General features: G+C 59.3%; 1 protein-coding gene across 3 annotated transcripts in view; it reads right to left on the bottom strand.

Annotated features, from left to right (window-relative positions):
• Window positions 1-2,116: 2,116 nt before the first annotated feature.
• LOC127748841 (1-phosphatidylinositol 4,5-bisphosphate phosphodiesterase epsilon-1-like) overlaps window positions 2,117-13,064 on the bottom strand; it is a 23,249-nt gene continuing 12,301 nt past the window's right edge. For 2 of the 3 annotated variants that reach the window (XM_052264035.1, XM_052264024.1), the window contains exons 2-16: window positions 12,407-12,559; window positions 11,634-11,732; window positions 10,871-11,353; window positions 10,651-10,796; window positions 9,808-10,327; window positions 8,274-8,627; window positions 7,646-7,952; window positions 7,254-7,564; window positions 6,532-7,076; window positions 5,618-6,437; window positions 5,186-5,519; window positions 4,906-5,111; window positions 4,068-4,817; window positions 3,352-3,852; window positions 2,117-3,275 (exon numbers count right to left, since the gene is read on the bottom strand). In XM_052264035.1, the coding sequence (XP_052119995.1) occupies window positions 2,253-3,275; window positions 3,352-3,852; window positions 4,068-4,817; window positions 4,906-5,111; window positions 5,186-5,519; window positions 5,618-6,437; window positions 6,532-7,076; window positions 7,254-7,564; window positions 7,646-7,952; window positions 8,274-8,627; window positions 9,808-10,327; window positions 10,651-10,796; window positions 10,871-11,353; window positions 11,634-11,732; window positions 12,407-12,559 (6,552 nt within the window). In that variant the 3' untranslated portion in view covers window positions 2,117-2,252. The remainder of the gene's footprint in view (window positions 3,276-3,351; window positions 3,853-4,067; window positions 4,818-4,905; window positions 5,112-5,185; window positions 5,520-5,617; window positions 6,438-6,531; window positions 7,077-7,253; window positions 7,565-7,645; window positions 7,953-8,273; window positions 8,628-9,807; window positions 10,328-10,650; window positions 10,797-10,870; window positions 11,354-11,633; window positions 11,733-12,406; window positions 12,560-13,064) is intronic. The other variant, XM_052264030.1, reaches the window with a different exon arrangement.

Below are 13,064 nucleotides of genomic sequence, written 5' to 3'. Positions count from 1 at the left end.
GGTGGGAACCTAGTCGATGGCTGTAAACTCCGGTGTGAGCGAGATAGTCAAGAAACCCGGCCCTCAGCTGGGTGCCTGAAAACACCGGATCCCATACCGAACTCCGAAGTTAAGCAGGCGGGTCCCCGTGTCAAAGCGGGGTGGGTAGGGCCCACATTTTTTTTCATTTTTGATAATTTTGTAGGTAAAATGAATCCGGCTCTAAGAGGGGAATTTAACTGCCGGTTGCACGGAGGTGATTCATGTCTAAAGCTTAGTGCTACACTGCCGCACTGCCCGTAAGGCCACCTGGGGTAGGCAAACCGCCAGTCGTCGTGGTTATGCTGTACCGCATGCAGGCGTGCGTGTTGCCTACCTGCAATGCACGTCAGGCGCTACGGCCCCCTGGGGTAGGAAAACCAAACGTGCGGCAAAGTATAACTGCAGGAGCCACATTTTCCAAAATTTCAGCATATCGATGAGGTCGGAAAAAATTGGGTCGGACAAAACCTAGGTCGGACAGCACTTTTGGGGATTTTGGAAAAATCGCCAGGTCGGAGAAAAATAGGTCGTGCAATCTAGCTGCACCGTCACAAACCCCAGGAGTTTGTTCTGACCACTGCGGTTGGAAGCGGCTGTTCCCGCGATCACAGACGAGGAATACTCCCCCATTATTATATTTTTATTTTTGTCCGTTTGGGGGAGAGGGGCGTGCGCATTTATGACGCCGAGCGGACTTATGCGTCTGCAGTCGGTTCGCATAAAGCTGCCAGTGGCCGTGTCGGTTGTAGCTACCAACAGGGACGTCTCTGTGCCTCACCCCTTGGAGCGCCTGAGTGGGTATGCCCGCCCGCCAGCCACTCCTGCGCCACATATCCGAGATTGCCTACCCAGCAGGCGCTCGCTGTGCCGATGCCGGCCAGCTGTTGCAGTTACGCCCGTTTGGCGGGTAACGCGCGATCCCCAATCTCATTTTTAATAGCGTCTATGAGCTAGTTGATATCTGCTGCAAGCCTCCATAAACCTCACAGCTCTGCCCATACAAAAACTAACTTCGAGTTCCCCAGATTTGTTCTGTCTTTTTTAAAAAAAGGTGATGAAATAAAACATCGCACTTGATAAAATTATTTTCTTTAATAACAACGTACGTTGGTGGTTTTGTAGCGCACACGGCAACGAAATATATTTTAAAGAGTTATTATTTATATATCAAGGTTTCATTTTGTACATAATATAAAAGGCATAAAAGATAGCAACACACTTAAACACAACAATTTCTTTAAATCTATAGGTTGAAAAATGGAAAATTTGTAACTGAATAAGATAAGTAACATACAGTACACATAAGATGAGAAGAGATATGTAAACTCTAAGCTCATTCATACTTCAGCGCGGTCCAAAATTTGATAATTTCTGTAAGAAAATGAGATGGTACTTATTTACAAAACTACTTTATTGGGATCAGCATATCACACGCTGAAGCAAGAATATGAGGAAAACACAGATGTTGCAATGACAAAATATTTCAACTGTGTGGTAACCTTCAGGAGCAAGAGTTCGATGAAGCAAAATGTTAAATAATGTGCTTGTAATGGATATTTGTATAAAATTTGAGACACGGAGAGAAAAGTGTTATTAAATTAAATTGTACTTAAATGTGTTCATAAAAAAGTATCACAGAAGGTTTTGTTATGACTAGAATGGGCAACAACAACAACATTAACAACGACAATATTACCGTAACAAAATTACATCTGTAAGGCATACATTATTGAAAAGAACATTAAAGGGATAAAATAAGAGGAATGGAGAGATTCAATGAAAAGAGAGATTGGTAAGAGTTTAAACAATTTGTTTGAAATACTGATAATGAGATGCACATTTCTCACCATCATGAAATTTCAGTAATGTCTCTTCCTTATCACTAATCTTTGGACCCGAGCAAGACATGCATCTTCTTTACTAATTGCGGGCTCACGCCACATTAGACCACGTTAGGAAACAGCAAATCAGAAAAATGCAGTCCATGTACACAACTCAATGTCATCAACGGCCAGACGAGAGAGAAACGCACAGCGTTCTGTTCGCAGGCCGGAAGTGTCGCGTGCCTCCGAGGGAACGAGGAGGAAGTGCACCGGAAGTGCAGCTGGCCCTCCCCGCGCTTACTTCCAGAACCAGGACAGCCGGCGCAGGACCGTCTGCTGCGAAGGCAGCGACGCCCTGGGCCTGGCCGTCGAGGAAGTGGAGGCGGCGCCCCCGGAGGCAGGCTCGGGCTATGACTTCCACACCTTGAGCTTGCGCAGCGACATCTTCTTGAGGTTGGACACGGTGGAGCGCAGGTCGCCGTCGCGGCCGTCGTCGTCGCTCAGCGTCTCCCCCTCGGAGTGCACCTCGCGGCCGCGCTGCGCCAGGCTGGACGCCCGGCTGGTGCCCGCGCTGGCCGCGCCCCCCGCGCTGCCGCCGCGAGCACCGCGCGCGCTCGGCCGGGCCGTCGGGTCGGACAGCACCTCCTGGACGGGCACCTTCTCCCGGGTGCCCACGCCGGCCGCCGTGGACCTGGCCTCGTCCAGCACCTTCCTCACCATGTTCTGCGTGGCGGTGCGGATGTTGTGGCCGACGCGGTGCCGGCGCGACGCCTGCGGGGTCACCTCGTCGCGGTCGCGCAGGATGAAGCGGCCCATGGTCTCCCAGTGCGCCTGCGTACGGTACACGTTCTCCTCGTCCGCCAGCACGCGGTTCTGCTTGGTCGGCGCGCCCCCGGCCGCGCCCGCCACGCCCCACTCCAGCTCCTCCATGAGCACGAAGCGGGCGGGGTTCTCGAGGCGGCGTGCTTTCACCAGCGCCTGCGCCAGCACGTCCTGCGCGCACGCCGTCCGAGGGGCCTTGAGGATGGCGTAGGGGATCTCGGGGGACACGTTGTACACGCACACCATGAAGTTCTCCTCCTCGTCCCACGTCTTGTTCTCCGTCTTGCTCTCGCCGCCGCTCGGCCCCGCGGCCCCGGGCGCGGCCGTGCGCCGCCCCGACGCCGTGCTGCGGATGGACGACAGCCAGGCGCGGCTGCTCGGGTCGTCGCCGATGCGCTTGAGCAGGAAGCGGCCCTCGCCCTGCCACGCCGCCTGCGCCTGCAGCGGCCGCTCCGCCACGTCCAGGACGCGCTGCGCCGCCGGCTCGTCCTTGCCCTTCTTCTCCCACGAGCGCGCCACCTCCTCCACCAGGATGTAGTCCTGCACCTTGTCCACGCCCAGGCCGGCCTTCTGGAGCGCCTGCATCACCACCTCCTGCGTCGTCGACTCCTGAAAGACAACAAGTCGTGGGTCAGTGTCACATCAAGTGCGTTACTGCGCGACATGCGCCACAACGAGTGCTCACCTGCGTGATCTTGAGGATCGTGGGCTCGTCCGGCACCACGCCGTGCACCATGAGGAAGAACATCCTGCGCTTGAGCGGCACGAGGGGCGCGGCCTTCTTGCTCTCCTCGGGCGCCTCGCGGCGCGGCAGCATGGCGAGGGTGCCCGCCCCCGCGGCCGCCAGCGCGCTCGCGCCGCCGCCCTTGGCCGCCGCCACGGCCGCCGCGGCCGCCGCCGCCGCGTCGCTGTCCTCCATGGCGGCGCCGTTGTAGTCGACGCTCTCCTCCTCGGTGCGCGAGTAGATGAAGAGGGTGGACAGCGGCAGCGGCTGGTTCTGCATGCTGCGCAGGCGCAGGTGGCGGTAGCCCGGCCGTAGGCACTTGAGCGGCACCACGCGCTGCGCCAGCACGTGGCTCGTGGCCGCCTCCTGCACGGTGAAGCGCAGGAAGGCCAGCTCGCGGAACATGATGTGGAACGTGAACTCGTTGTTCCAAATGGGGTTGAGGGCGTTGCGCTGCACCACCTGGGGAAAGATCGACGGAAAAATGGCGGATAAGCGACACTATAAAGTAGAGATTTTTCCGAAAAATTAAAAATGTCTCCAAAACAAAATTGAAAAGTTGGAATATTTCCAGAAAAATTGGAAATGATAAAACAGCTTAAAATAAAATTCTTGAAAAAAGTCCCTAAAATACCTTTCACGAAAATATAAGTCTCTAATGTGAGCAAAGCACTGACCTTGGTGCGCTGCTTGGCGTAGTCGGCGTGGATGCCCACCACCTCCACCTCGACGAACACGCTGGTGAGCAGCTGGTTGGGGCACACCCACTGGCCGGAGATGATGTGCAGCGACACGTGCGACGAGTGCAGCCCGTCGAACTCCTTGTCGTACGGGTTGAAGCGGCGGTACATCATGTGCGAGCGGTCCCACATGAGCGAGGGCTTCATCACGAAGCCGCACCGCCCGTTCTGCTCGAACATGGCGTGGTTCAGGTGGACGTGCAGGTCCTCCGTCTGGTAGTTGAGCGCCACCATCTGGATGCCGAAGCACCAGTACACGATGGGGTTGAAGTTGGACGAGTCGATGCGCATGCCGGCCGGGTACGTCCGCATGAGCTGGGTCTCCGTGTGCGCGAGGACGGCGATGGGCTGCTTGCGGCACAGCTTCTTGGCACTGTTCTCGTTGAGCGAGCTGCACTGGTAGCACGGGTGGTACGGGCTGACGCGGCCCGTCCGCGTGGGCGCGGGCAGCTCCGCCACGGCCCCGGCCATGAGCCCGCCCTGCGGCGCCTGCCCGCCCGACGGCGGCGTGCCCGGCGCGCTCGTGGCCAGCGCCAGGGTGGGCTGCGTCGCGAGCCCCGCCGCCGCCTTCTGCATCATCTTGGTGGCCGCCATGCTGGCCGTGGCCATGCTGCCGGCCAGCGGCTTGGGCTTGTTCTTGATGGAGCTGTTGGGGCTGATGGTGTTGAGCCCGCGGAACTTGATGGCCTGAAAGCAGGGACACAAGGTTGGTAAGGGAATTACGTAATAAACAACTGGCACAGCGCGTAACAGAGTGTGGCCCGGGGAGACTCACCTGGATGTAGATGACGAGGTCAGACAGCTCTTTGGCGATCTGCGACGACTGCTTCTTGAGCTTCTGCGGCCCGAACTCGTCCTCCGTGGGGATGCCCCAGTCGATGCGGCCGCCCACGCCCGGTATGATCACGTCCGTCTTGTGCAGCGTCTGGAGCGTGCTGTCGTGGCTCGACACCGAGTCGGTCCGCGGCGGCCCGGGACCTCCTGAGGGGGTGAGGGGCATAAGGTGAGCTTCGCACAATAACCCTGTCGGTAACACTGCAGCAAGGTACACCTACCTTCGATATTCTCGTCATCATCGTCGTCATCGTCGTCGTCGTCGTCGTCCGAGAAGTCGTTGGTGGAGCCGCCCGAGGTGTTGGAGATGATGGAGGAGGCCCTGGGCTGCTTGGTGGAGGCCCCGCGGGCGTGCGGCCCGGCCCCGGCCTGGTGCTGCGTGGGGGGCGGCGCGTGGCCGCGGGGCAGGCCCAGCGGCAGCGGCACGTCCACCAACAGCTTCTTGTTCTTGATGAGGATCTTGTAGCGGAGCTGGGACGGCGAGGGGAGCAGCGGCTCGTCGGTGTAGTCGGTGTCAAACATGTACTTGGAGACCAGCTTCTCCCCGAACACCGACTGAAAGCAGAAACATGAATGGGATACAGGGGTGATTCAGTGGACTCACCTGACAAATAAAAGAGAAGCAGAATCAGAAAGCACGGCTCGGTTCGTACCTGGAAAATGTGCGCCATGCGCGCCTGCTGCGGGAGCGAGCAGTGGTTCTCTATCGACAGGATGACCGGGTAGGGCGAGGTGACGAAGGCCGACTTGTTGATGGCCTCGACCACCGAGCGGAAGGGGATCTTGGTGGTGAACGTGTGGCCGTGGTAGATGAGCGGGGTGCCGTCGTCGCCGTCCCAGCAGTCGAGCTCGACGCAGCGGCAGCCCGTCAGCAGCACCTGGCTGTACAGCTCGACGGAGGACTCGCCCTTGAGCTGGTGCCCCGTCAGGTACGTGTTGTGGCTCGAGGCGATGTAGTAGTGCGACATGGGCTGCTCCATGTCCGAGTCGTCGGGCGCCATCCGCTCGTTGACGAACGCGTAGTTGTCCTTGTCCATCAGGAAGCGCGCGAAGCCCTCGAAGGACATGCAGCACTGCGAGCGCAGCGTCGGGTCGGGCTCGTGGCGCTGGATCAGCTCGCGACCCTCGTCCTCGGCGCGCTGCTCCAGCTGCTCCGACTCCAGGAACTTCATGAAGTTAGCCAGCGTCACGACCTGGCTCTTCGAGGTCTCCACGCCGGCGCAGTTCGAGACGATGGAGGCGGCCGCGATGGCGTCGTAAATCTTCTTCTTCTGTAGCGAGGTCGTGAAGCTCTTGAGCTCCACCATGTCCAGGGAGGTGTTCCTCGTCAGCAGGCCTATCCTCTGCGGCGGCTTGGGCTGGTGCTCCGGGCTGCTTTTGGTGCTCGTGTCGTTGAGTGAAGAATCCGACATGGAGCGGCAGGTCACGGCGTGCTTGTCGAACAGGTCCCGGAGGTCCTTCCTGGCGCGAAGGCTACGAGGAAAAAAAATAAAAGAGTGACTTGTTAGACATTACCTTAAAGTTGGCCAAGATTTTTGCACCCACTCAAATGCAAAGCGAGACTAACCTAAAAGACCGAAACAGCCCGACGTAGTCGGCGAAGTCGAGCTGCGTCTCGTGCGTGATGGAGCCGCGGAAGTGCCTCCAGAGAGGCTCGCCGCCGGGCGCGCCGCCCTTGCCCTGCGCGCACCGGTGCAGGCTGTGGTGCGTGGGGCTGCTGGACGAGATCTTGTCGAGGTTGTCGGCCGAGCCCTGCGGGCTGGGCACGACGCCGACGCCGTGCACCGCGCCGAGCACCACACCGTGCACGCCCGGCCGCACCTCCATGTCGCTCGAGATGGACCGCGAGCGGCTCGGCGCGATGGCCGGCGACGTGCCCGGGGTGGGCGACGGCCCGCTCGACCCGGCGCCAGGGCGCCGCAGGTGCGAGCCGATGACGCCGTCCCCGATGTCGCACGCCTGCTTCAGGCTCAGGTCCTTGAGGACGGGGATGTTGCTGATGGACTTCTTCTTCTTGAACTTGATCGAGGCGCCGCGCCGCAGCGTGCCGTTGTCCGGCGGCGACATGCGGCTCACGTTGGTCGTCGCCGCCCAGTCGCGGCCGCCGAACACCTGGTGGGCAACCAGGGATGTTGTAGCAGGAGACGGCCCACACCAGCGATATAGTCAATTCGGGGTAGGGATTTTAAAGAGCGAAATTTTCGGAAAATTTTAAAATATTGCCAGAAAACTTGAAAAAACTTTCAGGCAAAATTTTCAGAACCCCCATTCAAGGGTAACGCAACTCACCCGAATCGCGTCAGCCACCAGCGGCCCGACGCAGTTCTCGTCGAAGTAGAGCTGCAGGTACTGCTCCTTGAGCCACAGCATGCGCCGGTCCGTGAGCTGCATCTGCCGCTTGAGGCCGCGCACCACCCAGCTCAGGCCCTGGTACCAGATGCGGCACAGCTGCGGCGGACACAGCAGGTACAGCACCCGGTTGTCGGACAGGTTGGTGCCGAACACGAGCGCCAGGCAGCACTCCTGCGGCTGCATGCGCTCCATGTTGTATCGCTTGAGCGCGTTGTTCATGTCGGGCTCCTTGTCCTTGTCGCGCACGCCTGCAACGGACACCACCCGCGAGTCACACCATGCCGTCCTCCGGGGGCCAGTAGACGCCGTCAGGGCGCTGAGAAACTCACCGAGCGCGATCTCCTTGACGGCGGCCAGGTCCAAGTAGCCCTCCTCGAGCGACACGCCCGCCACCTCCCCCGGCGCGGCCAGCAGCTTGGTGGCCAGCCCCGGCGCCACCGTGTCCTCCGGGTTGGCCGACAGCTGGTAGTCGGCGGCCGACGAGCTGCCCCCGGAGCCACCCGCCTTGCTGAGCCCGGACCAGGCGGGCCGGCCCCACGTGAGCGTGGCGCACGACCGCTCCAGGCGCACGTACACCAGGGCCGTGCGGTTGTAGTCCGACTCCCAGTGCACGCACGTCGTGCCGTGGTGCAGGATCTGCGACAAGCGGACGCGGGTTACAGGCAGGTGTCCCGCATGGAAGGCCCTTCAGTACTTCAGGATCAATTCAAGCAATTTTTCTTTTTTAAAAATTTTACTCCTACTTTTTTCTTATTTTTGTTTTCTGCATTATTCTGTTTTTCAATTGACTTTTCCTTGTTTTTTCCTGTGTTTTTTTTGTTTGTAAAGTAACTGATTTTTATGAGGAAAGCATCCCCCCCCTCCTTCCCCCGGCTCGGGTCAGGAGCATACCCCCCGCGAGAAGCGCGGGGTAAGTACGCCCGCCGCGGCGGGCGCCGCGTGGGGTATCGCGCTCACCTGCAGGACGTGGTGGTCGATGCCGGAGCTGGAGATGGGGAACAGCGAGACGCCGTGGTCGTGCGCGAGCGGCTGCACGGGCCGGTACGTGTCCAGCTCCAGGGCGTAGTGCCGGTCCTCGGTGTCGTCCACCAGGTAGCCGCGCTCGATGGAGGCCGTGTGGATGCTGAGGTGGTCGCGGTGCGCGTCGCGCGCGTTGGCGGGCGGGTCGCGGTGGCGCGCGTGGTAGTGCTGGTGGAAGCACGCGATGCGGTCCATCACGGCCTGCGTGCGGTACACCTTGTCGATGTTGATGAGGCCGCCGTGGCCGATGCGCGTGAAGAAGTGGTCCTCGCCGTTGTAGTCCGAGATGAACTGCGAAACGAGAACGCACGCCGGGTCAAGAGGACCGCTCCACAGAGTTTAATTTGGTTTGCAGTCAGAATGACCGATGGTTGAAATTCGATTTTCAGTCATGCTGAGACTGCTAATTAACGAGTAACATTAACAAAAAGATAATAAGGGAAAACATTGAGAAATTTGAGTAATAATAAATCCTACATGGAAGGACCATCTAACACAAACACTCTAACAAAAATTTCGAGCATGAGAAAGTGAAAAGTAATAAGACAGGAATCTGATCATAGACAGAAAGTCAGCATGCGTTTGCAAAGGTCTTCTAAAAACTCACATCCTTATGTTCGATACAAAACGAGATCCTAATTAAGTCATTCCGTAAAACCCACAAGCTACACACGTCTGTACACTAACAGACCATGCCGACAACGACAACGTACGAAGTGTAAAGGAACTAAGCGACGGGAGGTGGGAACAGCTCAAAGGAGCTGGCAGCGGTGTGCGCTGGAGTAGGCACGAATCCGATTACAGAGGCGTAGGCGTGCCTCTCGTACTTAATTCTTCGGGGCCCCAGCAAAAGGTCTCTTGGGGGTCTGTTGCCGGTTTTCTGTGGTCGAGAGCGCAGAGCAGAGAGCCCCCGGCGAGCGAGAGGGGGGCGCGCGGGGGCGCAGAGCACCGCGCCGCAGCTTAAATGCCAACGGAGTATGAGAAATCGTGCGGATTGCAACCGCAAAATGCCAGCGCCAAGGCGGTATGCAGCGCCGCGGCTGGCCCGCCCCACTTGGTACGCCACCCCTCGCCCACCGCCGTCTAAGTGCCCGCCTACACCGCCATGGGACTGCGCGCAAACGACCGAAATGTCAACCCTACCTGCGACCGCGCCGGCTGCGCTAGCAGCAGTGGGGCGGGGGGCCAAGGGGAGGCGCCGGGCCCCAGGGGACGAGGAGGACGGGGCACACTTTAGACCCAACGGCGTCGAGGTGTCATCCCCACCCAGAAACAAGAATTAAAGAGAGATAAAACGTCAAGGCCAAAAACAACCATAGCATGCGGCGCACATTCGGAGAGGATCGGTCGAGCCAGCGCACTCACACTCGCGCGTCTAGTCTACGACATAAGAACTGGACCCAGGGTCTCTACGTAAGACACAGATTGACACAGCGTGCAGTAGTGTTCCGAGGCCAGGCTCGCCTCTTACCACTGGCCGTTCTTTCTGCTTGTGCCCGCGGTTGCCGTGGCCGTGGCCCTGGCCGTGCCCCTGGCCGAGGCCCTGCAGGCCCTGGCCCTGGCCCAGCCCCGCACCGTGCCGGGAGGTGGTGGTGGTGGAGGTCGAGGTGGAGGCGGTCGCCCTGGCGGGCGGGTGTTGGTCGCTCACCTCCAGTCGGCCGCCGGCGCCGGCGTCACCGCCCGCCCCCACGGGCCCGGCAGCCGCCCCGAGCCCGGCCGCCGGCCCGGACGGTCCCGAGGAGCCGCCCGTCGGCGAGGGCGACGCCGACGATGGCGCCAGCACCACCAGGCTCGGCGTGTCCTGGACGATCTCGCGCAGCTCGCGCAGGAAGGCGCCGAAGAAGGGCACCACCTTGCACTCGGGCATGGCCAGGGCGCGGTGGAGCGCGCGCTCGTACTCGGCCGAGAGCAGCGCGGCCGATAGGAAGTCCAGCACGGGGAGCGACTCCTTCTCCGTGATGGAGAGCCAGAACGGCTTGAGCTTGTCCGACCTGTGTACAACGCGCAACAAGTCTTAAAACGGAGGACAAGACCAGCTTCCACAGTCCTGCGCTGGAAAGAGAGACAACATCGTCCGATATGTTAGCCAGAAGGAGTCACATAAACACGGCGACGGAGGCGTTGCGACGGGCGAGTCCCCCGACGACGGTCGCAGCCCGGGGGCAAGTAGTTTCCGCCGGCCTACAGCCTCACATACAGCTGAAGGCCGAAAGAAACCCCTTCCCCAGGGCCGCAATTCCGAGCTTCAGCACGGCGAACAACCTGCAAGGCACAAGCGGTTACTTACACACACCAACGGTCCACGGGGGCTTACTTGAGGCCAGCCACAATCTCCATGGCGCCGTTGAAGTTGCCGATGTTCCAGCAGGACAGCCCGACGCGCAGGATGCACGACAGGTAGGCCTTGCGCTCCTCGTGCGTCGGCTGGCAGATGATGAGGTTGGTCACCCATGACGAGACCTGCAGGCAGAGGGCGTCAGCCAAGGTTGTTTGACCCCGTGCGTCAGTAGCGTCACGTCGCGTGAGGGACGCACCTGGATGAAGCGGTTGATGAGGGTCCGCACGGAAGGTTTGTTGTCGTCGTGGCCGGGCTGCGCGCCCCCCGCCGTGGCGCCACCCCCTGGCCCGCCCCCCGGCCCGCCCCCGCCTCCGCCGGCCACCCCCAGGTCGAGGGTGACGTGGCGCAGATAGTCGATGGGCTGCACCTGGTAGAACAGGTGGTACTCGGTGTCGCCGAGGCGAAGGGCGACCTCCTCGGGGAAGTGAAGGAGTTTCTGCAAGGTCTCCAGCTCTTCAACTTGGGGAGGCAAGAGCGGCCGCTTTTCGACGCCCGCCTGCGCCGTCGGGCAGAGGAACGAGTGGTCCTCGAGGAAGTGGCTGTCGAGCTCTTGCAGGATCTCCCACAGCGCCTTGTTCACGTCCCGCATGTCCGTTTGGGTCGGCACGACCAGCGACCAGCGGGTGGCGCGGAACTCGAGCTGGAGACGGTCATGGGAGCGGCCGCCGCACGTGCGCCACTAGAGGAAGGCAGCAGAGGAGAGAGATTTAGCTACATAGCTAAAACTGGCTAAAGCAATAGATAAGTACGATAGATAACTAGTTATTTAGCTTTTTGTGGCTAAAGGTTTAGTTGTCTGGCAAACATTTAGCAACGTATCTCAACAAGGCTAGAGCTTTAGCTAGTGACAATAATTACTTAACCCGTATTTTACTTTTGGTTTATATATCCAATTCATCTTTTTTTTCGTGTGCGATAGCGAGAGAGCAGGAAGACAGCGCAGAGCAGAGTGACATTACCTGAACCAAATCTGTAGTCTCCTGCGACTTGGCAAGGATCTTGGTCTTGTTGTCCAGGAGCACGATCTTCTCCGGACCGAGGGCCAGCAGGCGAGCGGCCTAGAGAAGAAGAGGAAGAGGAAAATAAGTAAAAAAAGTAAAAAAAAAATATGTTGGCTTCAAGTCCGCGATGGGATTGCGGCGCCTCCCCGCCTCGTCCGGCCCGCGCCGTGTCAGTTCAGCTGAGGGGAGGTAAGCAGATTACGGAGAAATGGAAGGGAAAAGGAATGGGCCCCTCACTCCTCGGGTAGAGGGGAAGGGAGGTAGTGGCTGGACCGTATCGACGACCGGGGGAGAGAGAGATTATGGCCAATGGTTTGGGAAAGGAACACACGATGACCAGTTTAAGGACGGGCAGCGCGAGGGCGAGCGGCCGTGCCGTGCGTAGGATCGAGAGAAAGGGGAAAAGTCACATTTTTTTTTCGGTGGGTCGAGACCTTTTGTGGTGCTGTGAAAAGGGGCCGCTTCCAGTACAAAAACTGAACACATTTTTTAAAAATATACTAAAATTTTGATGTTTATCTACTAGCTGAAAAACAAAAAGTTCGTTTTTCGGTTCTTTCTCTTAATTGCCTCGACGCAGCACAGCTCTCAAACTTCAACAAGGGTCGCGGAGCAGACGTTCACGGAGTGGGTGGGGAGTGGGTGATTATTTCAGAGCCTAACGGCAGAGGCTGCTTCGCATTTCAGCCAGGGCCGGCCACGACCAACGGCATACAACGGCAAAGACGTACCTTTTTCTTGGTCTTCCCTCCGCGGAGCAGCTCTTTGACGGGGTAGACCTTGCAGCCGTAGGCGGGTAGGCGGTGGCAATTCTGAATGTAGAGCTTCTTCAGCTGCAGCTCGTAGTCGTAGACGGAGCTGTGAAACAGCTTCCGCTTCTGGTCCTGGAACACGGAGAGAGTGGGGTCAGAGAAGCCGCACAGTTTGGGAGGGGGCAGGGGGTGTTTGAGGGGGGTGGGGTGGGGGTGGAAGACGAGCTGGCGCCCTGCCCGGCCAGGGGCCTCGCCTCTCCTCCCCGCGAGATGTTTGTCTTCGGCCACACTAACTGGCCCACAATAAACGACTGCATTGCGGAGTCTGTCACCGCCTCGCCCCACCACGCCCCACCCCGCCCTGGACTCCTGGGCAGCAGAGGGTGGCGAGCCACAAGCCACCACGGTGCATGAGTTAGACTGACGGCGACCCACCCCGACCAGGGCTGCGCGAAAAGACTTTTGGTGCGCTCGTGGGTAAAGATTTACTGGTCAATTTGCTGGGCTCGTACTGCTCGGGAGGGTCGCACCGGAGTCAGGCAAGAGGGGCAGAGGGGGTGCTGCCACTTCGGCGACCCATCCATTCAGGATGGCCACTACACGGCCATGACACCACTCGGCCCCTCCCCTCCGCTCC

Source organism: Frankliniella occidentalis, unplaced genomic scaffold (genome assembly GCF_000697945.3).
Source record: "Frankliniella occidentalis isolate FOCC.00 unplaced genomic scaffold, Focc_3.1 Scaffold2, whole genome shotgun sequence".
Taxonomy (NCBI): Eukaryota; Metazoa; Arthropoda; class Insecta; order Thysanoptera; family Thripidae; genus Frankliniella; species Frankliniella occidentalis.
The sequence above is the reverse complement of the archived record's forward strand: the minus strand, read 5'-3'. Positions and strand labels throughout refer to the sequence as shown.